The sequence below is a fragment of the Callithrix jacchus genome, chromosome 6 (genome assembly GCF_049354715.1).
Source record: "Callithrix jacchus isolate 240 chromosome 6, calJac240_pri, whole genome shotgun sequence".
Taxonomy (NCBI): Eukaryota; Metazoa; Chordata; class Mammalia; order Primates; family Cebidae; genus Callithrix; species Callithrix jacchus.
This window is the reverse complement of record NC_133507.1, coordinates 67,142,444-67,160,926: the sequence shown is the minus strand read 5'-3', so window position 1 is coordinate 67,160,926 and position 18,483 is coordinate 67,142,444. Positions and strand designations below refer to the sequence as shown.

Genomic DNA, 18,483 nt, shown 5'->3' with positions numbered 1-18,483 from the left:
CTTATCAAAATTTGATAGTAAGATATATCAAAATAACCCTTTCTTCTGTACTTGCTTCATTCCAGAGGACATAAGTCATCTAATTGTGGCTAGTTCCGGGACTTCTACAGAGAATATGTTTATGAAAAATTAAATCTTCTTAGAGAAAGATGCTCACTTTTCTCATGCAGAGATCCTGGCTCTGAAGCCAGGAATTTGTACTGAGAAATGATCCACTATTTAATTCAATATAAAATAAGTCCCTACGTTTTCAGAATTTACAGAGCCCAATGTATCATAATGCCTTTGTATAATTCATATTTTCTATTTTGTATTTAACTCCTTTTCTTTTCCTTAATCTTCTCAATTTAATACCTCCCTTTTCTTGAACCTATGCTTCTTGTGTAGTCATGTCACATCTTTTCCTTTTTTGTCGCTATTTCAGTAGAGGTATTTAAATTTTCAGAAAGTCACATCTTCCCAAACACACGACAACCTTTTTCTTATAGCTCTCACTTAAATCCTACCCCTTAGGCATGCATGTATGTGCACGCATGTGCATGTGCGTGCGCACACACACACACACACACACACATACACACACAATTACTAACACTTTAGATAAGAGAATAAGCATTGGTTAAAGAGAAATGCCAGTTTAAAATTTGCTTTTGTGGATACCATTGTATATTTCTTTGTAACCATATTTCTATTTCAGATCATTTCAAGTGATACAAAAGCTGGCAGTTATGATGTAGGTTTTGAAGTAATAGTATTATTATTTTGAAGGTTAAGATGTGTCTCCTAAAAGAGGTTCATCAGAATTTTCTATTCTTTAATTTTTTTTAAAGAGGTTATCACTGGAACAACAATGTTTGAAATAGCCAATATCATTATGTTACACTGGGAGTAACTGTAAGGCCAGTTGCCTCTCCGGGAGTCATACGGACACATCCATCCCTCCCTCCCTCTCCGAGTAATAACTATGTCATCACTCAAGCTTGTTATCCCGCCTCGCCACATGCCTTCCCCACACTCGCCTCTGCATATCATACCCAAGGACACACTCAGCATTAAACTATGCATCCAACCCCCAGCCCGCTGTTGAAAAGAATTTTTTAAAAGAAGCCGCCACCAAACCCTGCGCAGTAGCGTTCTGCCCTGTTCGCTCCCGAAGGCCCACTTACTCAAGGTCCTGCCCACCTACCAATGACAGCTAGCTCCAGGCACTTCCTGCCTCTCAACAGCCAATGAAATTGCCCTCCCTTTGTTTCCCTAATAGCCAAACAATTGCCTTCCCTCCCCATAAGACTCCACGCCCTAAGCAGCCAGGAGAGACTTCTTTGGCCCCTTCCTGGACCACAGAGCCTAGCCTGGGAGCTGAGTAAATTAGCTTCTAATTTTCTTATACTTGCCTCAGTTTCCTCATTTTACCTTGGGAATAAACCTTACAGTAACATTATATGTCAAAAAAAAAAAAAAAAAAAAACAGCAGGGGTTTGCCAAAGATGAGAAAAAAAAAAAAAATGAAGTAGAAATTAGAGTGTCAGAAGCTACCAAGCATTTCTCTCTTTTTAACTTTTATGCTTGATTTAACAATCCATTCTTCAAAGACTGACACCAAGTAAAGGAAAATCTAGGCTATATAATGACAGAAGGGTGTAATCAAAACAATATACAGGTGGTAAATAATGGGCCTTTGTAATGCTCTGCAAACAACTTTTTCTGCATATTTGTACTCTCTCCAATGAGTCCCTGTATAAGTGACAGCTACAGCATAGGGAAAGCACTTATGTTCACAAAATAAGAAGCAGAATCTCTACTACATTTATTATAACTTGCACATAAGATTTTATTTTAATCACAATATAAAGTTGCATAAATTGTGTATTATATCCTGGAGGCTACTGTAAAGAATATCTTCCACTTAGGAAACCAAGGTTTCAATTCTCCATTTACATTTCAGTATCAAATGGACAATTATTTTTTTTTAAAGTCCCCTTCTCTGTCATGCTGCTGATGTACCCTTCCTTTTTCATTTCCATCCAATATGACGAACCAAGCAAGATAACTATTCCATAGGAAAAAAATAAAAATTTGAGAAGACAGTGAAGAAACTAAACTAGGTATCTGCTATCCAAACAAACTACCTTATTGGTATTCATGACAGAAATAGAGGTTGATATTAGCAGTGTACTCCCAGTAATCATTCATTAATGATTGCATTTGTTAATGAAAAGCGTAACAAAATCAAAACAGTCATCAACTTAGAGGATCAAGACTTTGGAATAAGAATGGTTTTTTATGGCAGTTCAATTTTTTTCTAAATATGTCACCAGGAATACCGATGAATTTGTAATTCTGATAGAGTATTCCCCAAGTGTAATATTGTTCAGGGTAAAACATTCAGAATATTAGAATCATATTACATTAATGTATTTGTGTCAATATTGCTTTAAAAGAATATTGTACTGTCATTTAGACATACTTAAGGAAGAAGTTGCTATTATGAAAATTGTCAGCTGAGCAGTGTTTGATTTGGTATTATACTTAGGTTTACAAAATAGGCTTTTAGGACCATATTTTTTATTATATGTATATTTTTGCTATCTGAATTTATACATAGTATAACAATTTCTTTTCTCAAATATTCAAGTTTTTGTGATAAGGCCTCCAGCGTCTCATAGATAATGATAGATACCTAAATTCCCAAATCCTCAAGGACCCCTATATAACCATTTGAGATTAATAAAGGAGGGTTCAAATAAAAGTATCCATAAGCCATCCCTATAGAATTACTACAGAAAGACAACTTACAGACTTTTATTTACATGTAGGTGGGGAATTTGCTAATACCAGCAAAATTGGCTCAGAAGAGCACACTGCAATAGAGAGTCAAGTAGAAACTAAATGAAGAAAAGAGGAGTACAGAGGTCTCCCTGGAGTGATGAAAAACTTATTAAACAGAGTTCCCCTTCAGCAGAAGAGGGCCTCACACTGAGTATGAAATCTCAAGAGCAGGTCTGTAACATGAGCACCAGTTTCTGGAGAGAAAATAGAAGGGCTTAAAAAGTACACAAGACCCCAGATACCAAACTCACTTACAATGGACAGTCTAGCAGGTTTGCATCAGACTAGTCATCAGCAACAGTTGATGTAAAAAAAAAAAAGAATGAAACAATGTCTACCAGATTCACAAGGCATAGAATATGGACCAAATACTATGTCACATCTGCCTAGGCTGTCCTTCAAATGTCAAAGTGATATAAAAACATGTTAGACACGAGAGAACTCTGAAAATACTTTACCCAGAAACCTTTTCCATAGGGGAATACTTCATCTAAGAAGTAGTGTTTGGGAATCTCTGACAAAAAGATAGACATAAATATATTTTGCTAGAAATGTGAGACCAAAAGACAAGCAAAAAGTATATACACATTACCTACTTGATAAGCTGGAAATACCATATCCCAACAAAATGGGAGGGAGAGGAGAAGAAAATAGATAAGCTCACTGAGTGCCTTTCTGGTAATAGATGAGAGTCAAGTGATGCTATTTAAACCTACACACTGAATGGTGGGAGACTAGGATACTCAGGAGCAAAAAGATAAGCCTTAAGAAATAGAATATTGTTGATGAAAACTGAATGATGGGAAGAAGAGGCAAAGGATTATAAGCTATTAGTTTGGTGCAAAAGTAATTGCGGTTTTTGCCATAATTTTATTTTTGCTCAAAGTAAGGAACCAATATATATTGCCTGACAAAAAAAAGGCAATGGTTGAGGACAGCATATAACATTTTCTTATAAAGATAACTATTGGAATTGGAAAATGATATAAATTTTCCCAAGCACCAAAAAAAAAAAACAAAAACAAAACAGAATCAAGCAACAAAAAAACAGTTTTTAAAAGGGCAAAAAAAAAGAGATACATAATGAAATATTTTAAGAGAGTGTATTTAACATAGAATATGTTAGTACCAAGAAAACAAACACATGGATTGCATTGATAAATGTAAATATCTACTGTAGTTATAATCAATTGAAGTAGAGGTATTATTTTCTTATAAGCAATAAAGAAAAGCACACTATATAAAAACCGCACACTGTATAAAAAAGACACAACTGAAACAAAGACAAATGACAAAAAGATAACTTTAAAATACAGCAAGAAAATGGAAAAAAGTCTCAAGTGTCATGATTTAAGATACAGTAGAATTTAGATGGAAAATTAGTAAACAAAAAAGAAGATCCTTTGTAATGCTGAACGCTAATTTATACGAATAAAAAATATGTGACTATGAAATGTGACTATGAAATAAACAAGAGCAGCAATACTCATAAAACAGACATTGTAAGAGATAGAATGAGAAATACCAAGAAATATCCTAACAGTAGAAGACTTTAATACACTTTCTTAAATCCAAGACATATCTGGAGGACAGGAAATAAGTAAGGATATAGAAGACAGCATAATAGTAAGGTAGAGTTTTAAAAAGCAGATATCAACCTTTGTACCCTGATACTCTGTAATATCACTTTCTTTTCATATTCACATGACATACTCAAGAAAATTGATCAAATAATAAACTATGAGAAAATCTTAGACAATTACAAAAGGAGAAATAATACAAATAGCATTTTATGACTAAAAGACAATAAAACCAGAAGTTTTTTTAAACAAAAAAATAATACTTTAAAAATACTTTTCTGGCCGGGCGCGGTGGCTCAAGCCTGTAATCCCAGCACTTTGGGAGGCCGAGGCGGGTGGATCACGAGGTCAAGAGACCGAGACCATCCTGGTCAACATGGTGAAACCCCGTCTCTACTAAAGATACAAAAAATTAGCTGGGCATGGTGGCGCGTGCCTGTAATCCCAGCTACTTGGAAGGCTGAGGCAGGAGAATTGCCTGAATCCAGGAGGCGGAGGTTGCGGTGAGCTGAGATCGCGCCATTGCACTCCAGCCTGGATAACAAGAGTTAAACTCCGTCTCAAAAAAAAAAAAAAAAAAAAGAAAATACTTTTCCTTTCCTACTGGAAAACTGAAAGCTATCTATATTAAACAACTCAAGTTAAAAAAACAGGAAAAAAATTGCATATTTTCTAGGAAAAATAATATTACATTTCTAAATTCTTAGGGTATAGCTTAAACAGTGCTTAGATAAAAATATATAGCCTTAAAATCATATACCAAAATACTGAAAGGATGAAAATAAATGCAATAAAAAAGAGGTCACAAAGTAAGTTGATAAAAAGTCAATTAAGAAATATAAAAGCAAAATTTTGTGAGTTTGAAAACTAATAGAATTAATAAACCAATAGACAGGTAGATCTTTAGAAAAAAAGCTATTGATTAATCAACAATTTTAAACGGACTAAACAATAGTAAAAGAAATGAGAAATTTGAATAAATATAAAGAAACAGGATTTTTAAAAAAAATCATACTTGCATAATTCTATTAAAACAAAATTTAAATATTTACATGAAATAATTTCTAGGGAAATAATGTCTAGCAAAACTGACACTAGTTAAGATTGATAATTTGAGCTGACCATTATTAAAGAAGAAAAACAAATTTGTCAAGGAGCTACTTCACAAACAGGTACCACAAATAAGTACCTCGATGAATTCACAGGGAAATCACACCTAACTTTTAAAGTCTAGATAATCCTCAAACTATTTAAATGGTTCAACAGCATGCAAAAAGGAGAAGAAACTCCCAATTATTTTTTGAAGGAATTATAATATTAATACCAACACCTTAGAAAATTGCACACATACAGGCAAAAATTACAAGTCAATCTCACTATTTGGTATTGATGCAAACTACCTAATGAATATGAGTTAAGAGAATCCAAAAACATACTACAAAATGAAGTGTGTCATGTTCAAATGTGGCTTCTTCCAGGGACGCAAGAATGGTTCATATTAGTAACTTTATAAAGTATATTTAAAAAATAAGGAAAATAATAACACTCATTTCCACAGAGGCTAAAAAAGGCATTTTACAAATTTCAGCACCCATTCTTAAAAACTTAAGTCAGTGGAAACTTCCTTAAAAATTTAAAGCACGTACAATTCAACTCACATGTCATCATTTCAATTAACGGGGAACATTTGAATTAAAGGCATTCATATGACAATCAGAGCTAAGGCATAATGTTCACTGATGATTTCTTTTTAATGATACCTTGGAGATAATACCCAGAACATTTTGGCAAGAGAAAACTATGATATATACAAGAATTGAAAAGGAAATGTAAAACAATTTCTATTTTATGTGATAGAATACTTAAAAAATTCATAAAAGTCAGTATATAAGTCACTGTAAACTAAGAATTCACTAAGGTAGTTGGATGTAAAATTAATGTATTCAGAAAGAAAAGTTACTTTTATAAGAAGATATAATGGGAAAAAGGGTCTCATTTATAATAGCAGCAACAACAAGTTAAATTCCAAGGAGCAAAGTAAACAAATGAGGAAAATTTTAAGACATTCCTGAAAGACACAAAAATTAGACTTAGAAAATACAAATACATACTATATTCTTGAATAGAATTAAAACTTTATAGAGACATCAATTATCTTCAAGTTAACTTATACAATTAATGTGAATCCAACAAAAATATTAAAGAATCTTTTCTACCTCTAGAAAAGTTGCTTCTAAAGATCACATGGAAAATTAATAAAAAAAAAAACCTCAAACTTCTGAAAATTAGTATCAAATAATAAGGGATCATGCAATATTAGTTATTTATTGTATATATGAACCGTATGATTCTGAGGGGTAAATAAACCAACAGAACAGAATAGAAAATCCAGAAATAGATTCAAGCACATATGGAAGTTTAGTCTATGATAAAGGTGGCATTAAATTACTCATGAAAAATAGACTTTTTAATAAATAATGTTAGAACAATGAGTGAGCCATTGGAAAAAAGATAAATTAACTGTACACTCTATACTATACATAAAAATAAGCTTACAATGGATCAAGGATCCTAAAAAATGAAATCATATAAGTTCCAGGAAAAGGAAGTGATTTATTTAGAACCTTGGAATGGTTAAAGCTTTTCTAATTATGTCTCAGAAATTTAGACAAAACAAAGGAACAAGTTATAGATTTAGACACATTACCAAAAAACCCTTTAAATAACAAAATTTACGAAAAAGTTAAAAAACACATTATTTTTTAGGTAAGTTATTTGCAGTCTACTTTCCAAATTGATGAGATAGAGAAACTAAACAACTGAAATGTACATAAGAAATGGACAGTTGATAAAGAAATCTCTATTGTACTTAAATATATGAACCTTACTCATAGAATAAACATAAACTAAAACTAATTGAGGTACTACTTCTCACTTATGGTAATGACAGTAGTCAAGAAAACAGATTCTGATTCACTCTGTTGGCATAGTTTTGGGGAAAAGGGCTAATTCATGGTTGGTGGTAGCATAAAATGGTTCAAAGCATGTGGAGGAGAATTTGGCAGTATTTGAAAAGATTATACATGCATCACCCTTGACCCAGGAATCCCACTTACAGGACCCTGAAGATACATTTGCCCAATAATACACATATGCACATATTAAAATACATAACTAGAATTTATTCTGGCATAATTTTAATAGCCAAAGTTTGAAAACAACCTAAATGTCCATCAGGGGTTAAATACATTATATGATATCCAAATTAAATGGCTTTCAGATCAGCCAATAAATTCTGGAAGGTACCAAAAGGTAACATGAGCTAATGCTTTCTCATGTAAAATTACTTTACTTCAAATTTAAAGATATTTTGAGACCGAATTGAAATAAAGACTGTATTAAAATGACTACAGTAGCAGAATTTTCAAGAATATTTAGTACATATTGCCTTTTACTTACGGTTTACAGTTTTGACTGGTAAGATTGGGTTTACCCTCTGTGGAGAAGTAGCATTTTCATCATCTGTTACGTATTCAAAATTAATGATGAACATCATAGCCACACCCTCTTGGTTTTTCACTGGAATTATGTGAGTGTTACAAATAAAAGTGGACCCTAAGGAGATGAAAAATGAATGTTAGTTAAAAATATGCCTTCATTTTGAACTATCAAGTAATATTAAAATTGAAATACACTCCTAAGGAAATTTGTATCTTAAATGATCACTGGTATTAAAAAATAATTTGAACTTTTTTACTACATATTTTATTGTATACCATATTCATTTAAAATATAAATGTTTTTCCAGAAAAGCATTACAGATAAAATCAGTTACTACATTGCAGAAAAACAGAAATATCAAATTCTCTTTGCTTTCACACCCATCCCTGTAATAATTAATTTTTAAATATATATATTCTTTAACTTTCTGGAAGTAATTCTTATCATCTTCTTATAAATTTTGATTAAATCGGAATCTCTACATAATATAGCTATATAAAAATGAAGATAACTCGTCATATTGATTTTAACAAAAGCAACTTTTATGCTTTTTCTCTTTTAACTTATTGCACATAATATAGTAAATTATTGACTCATATATGTTACAGTAATTCTTTGCTTTTTTGTGCAAAATTCACAACATCCAAATTACAATGGTTTTGTTTGGTGTTTATTCTGTTAGAAAATAAGAACAAAGTTTTGTCTGTCTTATTGCGTCAGTAATCTTCTTCATGAGATGATATTCTTCCAGATGACATTGTTTTACAAGCAAAATTACAGCACTAGTAAGATGGATTTCATTAGAATTATCTGGAAAATGAATAATCAAAGGGATGACTCAGTTTGCAATCAACCACCACCATCCATCTTCCAACAGAAACCAACAGGTCCAAGATTCAGAGCACACACTTGAAAAGTTTACTTCTATTAAATCAACTGACTTCTGACTGACTCCTTGGAGCTGAGTTCTAGAATTCCCTCAGAGCAGTTTCCTCACACTTTCACCCTGTGAATATGCTCTTTAGTCAAGATAATGGAAATTTCATAGTCTTGAAATTTATTTCAGTTCCAGCTATTTGAGTTAAAAATAAAATATTTTTAATATGCCAAAACTTCAGAAAGTATTCTTAATCATTTACAAGCTTGTTCAACCCCATGGCCTATGTGCCCCATGTGGCTCAGGACAGCTCTGAATGTGGTCCAACACTACTTTGTAAACTTTCTTAAAACGTTGAGTTCTTTTTGTGATCGATTTATTTATTTAAGCTCATCAGCTACTCTTACTGTTAGTGTATTTTATGCGTGGCCCAAGACAATTCTTCCAATGTGTCCCAAGGAAAGCAAAAGATCAGACCCTCCTGATTTAAAAATAGTGTCTATTTTGACTGCTTTTGTTTTTCACAACTAGCTGAGACCACCTTGAATCTTCAGGAGAACGATGGTTCAATGTAGAGGTGGGGGAAGGTTGAGAACAAGACTAGTCTAGCATGAAACTTGAGAAGGAAATGTGAGCAAGTGCCAGGACCCCTGGAAGTTAGACAGGGGCCGGGCAAATAGCTGAATGGTTTTGGGAGCCCTAATATCTGCAAAGGCCAGTAGATGTGAGTATTCCCAAACGGTGACCTATGTAAGCTCTACTACAGTAAGCATAAGAAAACTATTTCCTTTTTTCTTATTCTGCTTCTTGGCTCCTGCTGCTAGAGCTGAGAAGAAAAGCTATAATGGATATTTCTATAGATCGAGGTCTTCACAGGGAAGGAATTTTGAGGGTAGACCTGGAGATCTAACAATTATTTGTAAAATTGTTTCTATGGGTAAATATGTTCTAATTTCCAAGGAATTGATCAACAAATACGCTTTTAGAAAGCCTTTTTGTAAGTTGGGAATGCCTATGTGTTACTTATCATTCAGACATGCTAGTTATAATACAAATGTGGACAGCCTCTCAAATTCAAAATGTGGATAACTTTATTTATAACTAATTTCATATTTTCTATAAATGTGGCAATGGTTTTACAGATGTTGGAAAATATGCCTTAGAAACAGCATGCTGAATCTTCAGTCTTCAGCTATGTCTCCAATTCATTTAATAAAATAGTTAGCTAGAGCACTTGTCATAGTTTCCATGGTAACAAACTGGATGACTTTAGTAAACAGAAAATAAGCAATTTAAGACTGTTCCATTAGAATTAAAAATAGAAGTGCTTCAGGCCAGGCATCACAGTACACACTGGTTAAACAGAGTCTGAGGAGATGCTAGAAATAGTCATTATGTACTTTTCTAATGAACCAAAATACATATTGATTTTACCATTTAAAATGACATTTCCTGGATCATTTAGAATACCACTGTGAGTTCACACATTTGTTATTTAGGCAGTTTCAAATTTTTCAACATGTAGGATATATATTTTTATATATAAAAAATAATTTTTTTGAGAAATCCAGAAATAAAATATGTGGGGATAGCAATCTAATAGTTTTGTAATAGAGCAATTTTGCTTTTGGTAATAAGGGATAAAATCATGTTTTTCAATACAAGTGTTTGTAAATTTACTGTCTAGTACTAAAAATGGTAACATTATAGTGCTTTATTTAAAAGTTCGGCTATCTGCATTGGCTCTACAGCATATTAAATAAATGTAATTAATCTGGGATTTACTGCCCACTATCATTGTTTCCCATATATTTCTATTATGTAATATATTTCCTCTAGAGTCAACTGAAGACTCACATTCACATGCTTTTCTCTTTTAGTTTGGGGATTTAACATCTCCATCAATTTTGCCTAGCCTCCTGGAAGGCAGACAGTGAAAGGAGATACATGGAATTTAGAGGAGAAGAATAGAATACATTTTATAGAACAAAAATATTTTAGCTTGGAGAATTCTACGAACTCCAACCAAGTTCTGTCAAGATACTACTTTTTTCAAGTGACATTGCCCTAAGAAGTCATCACTCTGTGCTCCCAAATATTTTTCTTGCATGCAACACTGGGAGCAAAAGCAATGGAAACCTACTCCAGCAAACACTAACCAAGCAATGAAAAACCTTATCTCAGAGAAGTTTCTCAACTAAGTAGCAGAACCAAGGTTTAAACTCAGACTTGTCCTGTGTTCACTCTTTCCCTTGCATCAGTGTTACCCGAAGAGTGAGATGTTAATGGATGTTACTGGAAAGGGCTTGCTGTAATTAATCCAATTCAGGAAATATCCTTCTCTAGGAGATGCTCCATGCACATCAGTCTAATAGAAGTTCTGAGAAATTCTGCAATAACAAGCAAATATATACGTTGTCCAATGCAGCATTTTCTAAGTTTACTTGACTCCGACTTCCTGTTTTAGAGAAGTCTGTGAAAACATCCAGCTCCTTGGAATGTCATTGGAAAACACTGAATTGTGTACTGCTCCTTCCCTGTTTCAAAGACACCTTCTGAGAGGGAGGAAAGTAAATATCACAGGTCACTCAAGTCACCAAGGAGAGGGACTAACTACAGAGACAAGGGGCTGGGCCAGGAGAGGAAAGGGAATGCCAAAGGCCACTGTTACCTATTTGATATATTTTGCTTGATATTGGCTCTGGTCTGAGATCCTAGGAATCCAGTTAAAGTAGCATTATCATATTTGATTACATATCTTCAAGCAATGATTTTCTCATAAGCTTATTCCAAGTTAAAAGGTTATTGCTAAATAAAATAAGATAGAGTTTTTCACATCCCAAAACCAATTCATACTGTTTGACAGAGATCAGGTTTTATAACATAAAAGACCTAATTCAATACTCCATTAATATTCTGTACCAGAAATTTTATTAGATAACTGTGACATATCCAAGGAAATATTTTTGGCTGTGTTTCCTCAGGAGTTGTTTCCCTTGCTTTTCAAAATATGGATATATGTGACTTTCTAATTAATTGCTGACTATCACCCCTTTTCATGATGCATTCTCTTAACATTACACTCAGGTGTTAGTGTCTTTTCATACTTATAAATTTTATTGTTGAGAAAAGCAAAGTCAGCTCTTTTTTATATTTGATAAACAGTGGATAAATTATTTGGTGATTTAAATTAGGAAGAACCTTTACACATTTTCTGACACGTAAATCAGAACCCAGCTCTTAAGATGCCCCATGGTGCTTACCCACTTCTCAGTTCTGCTTCCAATTTAATTTTGGAGTTTTGTGGATTGAATTAGTGTATTGGGAAATATGAGTGTTAAAACAAGCTGAGGCTGATTTATAGTGTTGCACTCAGTCTCCAGGCAAACCAACTCTACATTTATTATCAGGAAGTTTGGACACATTTATGATAGTTTTTAATTCTTTTTGTTTTTTTATACCCAAGCAAATATTTAGTTACTTGGTCCATTTTTTTTTCACCAGAAATATTTATGTTATCAAACCTCAAAGGTATTTACTGCCGGTCCACCCCACTAAGCTGCTATTTGTTTAATCAAGTTGCTTTAACACAATACTGAACTTTCTGGGCTTACTTAGAATATGAGCAAATCTGCACACTGCCATAGTAAGTGCATATAATTGTCAAGGTTAAGCCACATTGAGAATCCTGGGGACAGCAACACCCTGTGTGGATGTCATTTCTAACTGAGACCGTGAATGGTGGTATGCCTGGTGTGCTCATGATGTCCCTATGACTGTCAAAAGGAACCATACATTGTGCTCTGACTATGTTTACAGCTTTGGAGCCTATTTTATAGCTTAGAATGAGTAAAATATATTGTAGATGAACAAAATTTAACAAAAATGGGTAAGACACCTACTGTGTACAAGGTAATATACCAGAAATTGTAGGAGTTACAAACATAACTAAAAACAGGAATCTTCTGTTAAAAAAAAAAACAGAAAGAATCCAGCTGGTCGTGGTACCTCACGCCTATAATCCCAGCACTTTGGGAAGCTGAGGCAGGCGGATCATAAGGTCAGAAGATCGAGACATCCTGGCTAACATGGTGGAACTGTGTCTCTACTGAAAATGCAAAAAATTAGCTGGACATGGTGGTGGGTGTCTGTAGTCCCAGCTACTCAGGAGGCTGAAGCAGGAGAATCACTGGAACCTGGGAGGCAGAGGTTGCAGTAAGCTGAGATCCTGCCACTCTACTCCAGCAAGTGACAGAGCAAGACTCCATCTCAAAAAAAAAAAAAAAAAAATTCCAGCTACTCAGTAGGCTGAGGCAGCTGGGGACATTATGGAGTGTCCAAGGAGAAGGCAAGTAATGCCTTTCAGGTATATAAAAGGTTTTGTAAAGAAAGCTGTGTTAGTTACCCTGCTATAAAGAAACTACCTGAGAGTGGGTAATTTATAAACAAAGGAGATTTCATTGACTCACAGTTCCAAATGGCTGGGGAGGATCAGGAAGCTTACAATCTTGGTGGAAGGGGAAGCAGGCACGTCTTACGTAACAGCACGTGAGAGATCATGTGTGTCAGTGTATGAAAAACTACCATTTATAAAACCATCAGATCTTGTGAGAATTCACTCATTATCACGAGAATAGCATGAGGGAAATTACTCACATAATCCTATCTCTTCCCACCAGGTCTCTCTCTGGGGATTACAATTTAAAGCCTAACCATATCAGAATCATGGTTTAAAGCTGGGTCTGATGTGATTGTGATAGGTAGAAATTAGGAGGAGAGGCATCTCAGGCAGAAGGAGAACATGAGCAATGTGGAAACTCCAGGGCAATGTGAGTGGTGTGTGGCCCCTTTTCAGGACAAATAATTTTATTACTCCCATTTCCAGTACATCTGATTCTGATAATAGGTAACTTTTATTAAACAATTGTTCTAAAACAGTTATTATGCTGCATTCTTTACATTCTTTGTCTTGTCTAACCCTCAAAAGAACCCTAAGGAAGTACATGCACTTAATATCCCCATATAGAAGTGGAACTTGAGACATAAAAAAAATAATAATAATTTCCCCCAAGTCACATGGCTAGTCTGTAAGAATGTCAGGATGCAGACATAGAAGGTCTAATGCATGCCAAGGTCTCTTTGTAACAACGGGAAGCCGTGTGTGTGTGTGTTTTGAGACAGAGTCTTACTCTGTCACTAGGATGGAGTGCAGTTATGCCATCACAGCTCACTGCAACCTCCACCTCCTGGGTTCAATCAAGTCTCCTGCCTCAGCCTACTGAGTAGCTGGGACTATAGGTGCAAGTCACCATGCCCAGCTAATTTTTGTATTTTTAGTAGAGATGGGATTTCACCATGTTGGCCAGGATTATCTCAATCTCTTGACCTCATGATCTGCCCACTTCAACCTCTCAAAGTGGGATTACAGGCGTGAAACACCAGGTCCGGCCAAGGTGATGTGACCTAAGTCACACAAAGCTCTATATTGTTTCAGGGTTTGACTTCAGCACATATCTTCAGGATTCTCTGCTGCAGCCAACAGGAAAAGGCATATTTTAAAACAACAAACAGATTATTGAAGGTGACTCAGAGCTCTTGTAAGAGTCCGCTTCAATAGGTACAGAGACTTTAGTGGGATTATGATTAGGCTTTGTAGTCATGTCAGGCACAAGTGTGATGATATAGAAGCAGAAAAAGGTGACAAGGAAGGTATTTTTTTCTAGGTGCTTTAGCCCTCTACTCCTCTCACAAAAGTTTATATTTTTTTGGACTATTGTAACTTGGGATTTTTATTTTTATGTTTTTAATGCCTATACTATTTTTACAGAAGAATAAAGGGGGTAGAAAAGATACCCTGGAAAACTAATGAGAATAGGGCTTTTACTTCCAGTTGGCACTGTCATGTTTAGCACTGTTCCACCCTTAGTTGGGAACATCCTTGTCCCAGGCTTGGACACCAGACCTTGTGGCATATAGCTACCATGGATGTTTCCTGCTCCCCAATGCTGCCAGAGGCATGAACATGCAGCAGATGCCTGATAGCAGGAATTGCTCTGCAGTGGCTCATCTTGCCCCAGATGTGTTCTTCTAAAGGTGGTTGCAGGAGGGAGAGGTTTCATTTCAACTTCCCATAGACCACATTTACTGTTATTTTTGTGTCTTACATCCATATCAGGCTTCAGGACCTAGCTTAGTCCCTTTTCAAAGTAACAGAATAATGATTGCTGTTGTTCAGTTCTACCCTGAGACCACAGAAAAGGACACAGAATCAGATGATGTGATTTGTTCATCCAGCAACATATGTTTATCTGAGTGGTAGGTTGTTCCCTGTGTCTATGAGAGGCTGTGAAAGGTAGAGGTAAGCTTAAAGCCTGCATAAATTGCCAGGGGTTAATTCCAGGGTCTGCCACTTCCCAGTGTTTCATCTTGGAATAAGTTACTTAACTGCTCTGACACCCTGATTTCCCCATCTGTAAAATGGATATGATAGTGTTACCCACTTTATGGAGTTTTTGTGATGAAATAAGTCAGTATCTGTTAAAAAGAGCTTAAAATATTGCCTTGTATATTGAAAAAGTATGAGTTATCATTATCATAAAGAAAATATCAAAGAATAAGTTTAAGTTCTGTAGCCACTAAGTTATTATTGACTGTAAGATAGGGCTTGATATTGATTAACTGGGGAATGGGGAAAATGTGCTTGCAATATAACCGTGTCCTTTTTGAACATCTGACTGCCTGCTCTATTCTCCTTATTTCTGGTCCTATTAGCCTGTAGCTACAGTTACTTCCCTAGACCTTGCCTCTGGTTCTGAACTTTTCCTGAGTCTTATCCCTTATGAAAAGTTACCAGTCCATACATTTATCCAAGAGTCTTGCTTAAGCACTTCCTGACTTCAGAGATGCATGAGGCTTAATTTTAAGATAAGAGAATAAATCTCAGCTCCAGCTTTAGAAGTTTTTACAGCAATCTCTATGCTCCTCTGGCTTTACTCATAACTAGAAATATGTTGGATATAAAAGGTGGGGTTAATTCCATCAGCTGAGGGTTAAGCCGTTAGCTCCTCTAAACAGGAACTTTCATCAAAACACCACTGTTCCTTCATTTTGCCTGATGACTTTGAAGCTGATCATTGAATGTGTCAACATGTTACCTCTCTTAGGTAAGCTAAATCCACTTAATAAGCACTTTCTGGAGATAAAGTCCTGTATCAGAAAAGTTACTCTGAAGCTGGAAATTTCAGTCATGATGGTAAGCCACTGGGAGAGACTTTTTGATGTCAGTGGAGACTTTTTATAATCCTTCAAATAGTACAGAAGAATTGGAAAAAAAATAAAATGAACACACTGGTAGGATTATAACAGACAGTATAAAACCATTAGTAAAGCTGACCTATCATGTATTATATTTGAAAAGAAAGAGATTAAAACTTAATAAGATAAGGATTAATTTCCTATATTCCCTTTCCTTATTGTTGTTATAAATTGCTAGAGATGAATAAAGCAGATAATATAGCATCAGTGCTTATAGAAACAAGGGAGGAGCTAATATTTGGTCATCTTTTAACATCACTAGGAAAACATAGTAAGAAGGCCATATAAGCCGGGCGCAGTGGCTCACTCCTATAATTCCAGCATTTTGGGAGGCCGAGGCGAGTGGATCACGAGGTCAAGAGATCAAGACCATCCTGGTCAACATGGTGAAACCCTGTCTCTACTAAAAATACAAAAATTAGCTGGGCATGGTGGCGTGCGCCTGTAGTCCCTCCTACTTGGGAGTCTGTGGCAGGAGAATCGCTTGAACCCAGGAGGCGGAGGTTGCGGTGAGCCAAGATTGCGCCATTTGCACGCCTGGGTAACGAGAGTGAAACTCCAACTCAAAAAAAAGGCCGTATACCCAAATTTCAGTTAACAGGAAGAGACTGAATTTATTTCATTGATATTATTTTAGATGCTGCTGCTTCTCAGAACTGCACCTAAGAAACAACAACTATTCATAGTCTCTGTGTGGAGTATATGGAAGGCTTCCCAGAGAGGTGAAATCAAGTTGCATCTTAATGGGGAATGCATAGATATTTTCAAACTTATTTCAGAGGCCAAAGCGGTGTGAAATGCTTGGCAAAAATATAAAGATATCCAATGGTATTTTGGAACCTAGCTTCAGGAAAAATGATTGGACAAACAAAAATATTCGTGATATGCAAATCCTAAGCCATAACCGCTCTAGGAAAAAAAATTGAGATGGTGGTACCAAAGGTAACGTATTTCTGCTGGATTTCCTCAGTTTGCCCTTCTATGTTCACTGTCTATTCTTCTCTTCCTGCTCAGAATAGAAAAAGGTGCTGCAAGGATTTCCTTTTTTTCCTGACTTCCCATTTGGTTTCAAGCAGTGGGAATTTCCAACAAAAAATTGGAGAGGAAGGAGAATCATGTTGGAGAATTTATTCCTCAGATTAGACTCTGATGGGGTTGCAGTAGTTGGTTTCATCTTTCACTGAAGTTTGTAGATTCTGTCAACCCTCAGCATTTAGCTGTCTCAGGGTTCCAGCAGAGTGATTCATTTCTGCTGCTTGCCCCTTTTAGTGGCTCTACACTGTTACTATCCCTGGGCCAAGGTACCATTCATTTGTGTTTATCTTAAACACTCTCAGAATTCTTGTGAATAATCCTGTCATCACTTCTCAAATTACCAAATTTGAGTGTTTCAAAATGTTTGAATCCTGAGTATTACAGGATAAAATTATTTGCCAAAGAGTGTAAATGGAATTTTGGTAAGCAGGTATTCCATATTTAAAGAACGAAAATGCAGCCAAATACTATGATAATGAGAATCAGCTGAATATGGTAGAGAAGGCAAAAAGAACCCACAAAATAAGGCTATATAATAATAATAATAAGGCACTACATTTGTCTCCATATAGATTGGCAGAAATCTTAATCAGGACAAAAATGTTGGTGTCAGATATTTAGAGAAGATAAATGACTTTCCAACATTAAATTCTTCTAGAACTTCAAGGGGGATAAAATATAATAGATTTAGTTCTGTGTGGTGTTCAAAAGAATGACAAATTATTATTAAAGATAATTTTCCAAGATCAAATTCAACATTTTAATGAGAGTGAGGGGAACTAAAAATATTCATCAGAAGGGGAGTGTCTAGTCACAAAAAGTAAAACAAAGAAACAGCAAAAAATGATAGAAGGCTTAAAACATTTTAAAAAATGTTACTCAATATTTCAGGGGAAATCTCAAAGTCATTTAAAAGCATCACAATGTGTTTACAAGAAAATAACTTGCCCACAAATCTTGCACAATTAAGTGACAAAACTATATTCATGAATGAAGAAAACAAGCAGTAAGTTAGAACTTTTTTTTATTGTTTCAAAATGAAGAAATTGTGAAAGAGAATTGGGGAACCTAGTAGGAGATGAATGTCAGTCGTAAAGTAAAAACAAAGCCAAGAATAATTTGAGGGGCAATTGAATTTCTAGTCATTGATTAAAATTAGAAATTATTAGAAGATTAAAAAAAAAAACAGAGGTGAACTAGGGAACAAATTTGATCACATCACTGAGAATGTACTAAGGGAAGAAGAGGAAACTCAGCTTAAAAATTATTCCACTAGATATGGGAGAATTTTAGAACCAAACTATATAAGCAAAATGTATTGCATGTATCAGACAAAAACATTATAAA

At 34.9% G+C, this 18,483-nt stretch overlaps 1 protein-coding gene across 6 annotated transcripts in view; it reads right to left on the bottom strand.

The window, feature by feature from the left end:
• The window catches only part of KCNH7 (potassium voltage-gated channel subfamily H member 7), a 508,532-nt gene that overhangs the window by 170,705 nt on the left and 319,344 nt on the right, over positions 1-18,483 (bottom strand). For all 6 annotated transcript variants that reach the window (XM_035304671.3, XM_035304674.3, XM_035304672.3 and 3 more), the window contains exon 3: positions 7,869-8,024. In XM_035304671.3, the coding sequence (XP_035160562.1) occupies positions 7,869-8,024 (156 nt within the window). The remainder of the gene's footprint in view (positions 1-7,868; positions 8,025-18,483) is intronic.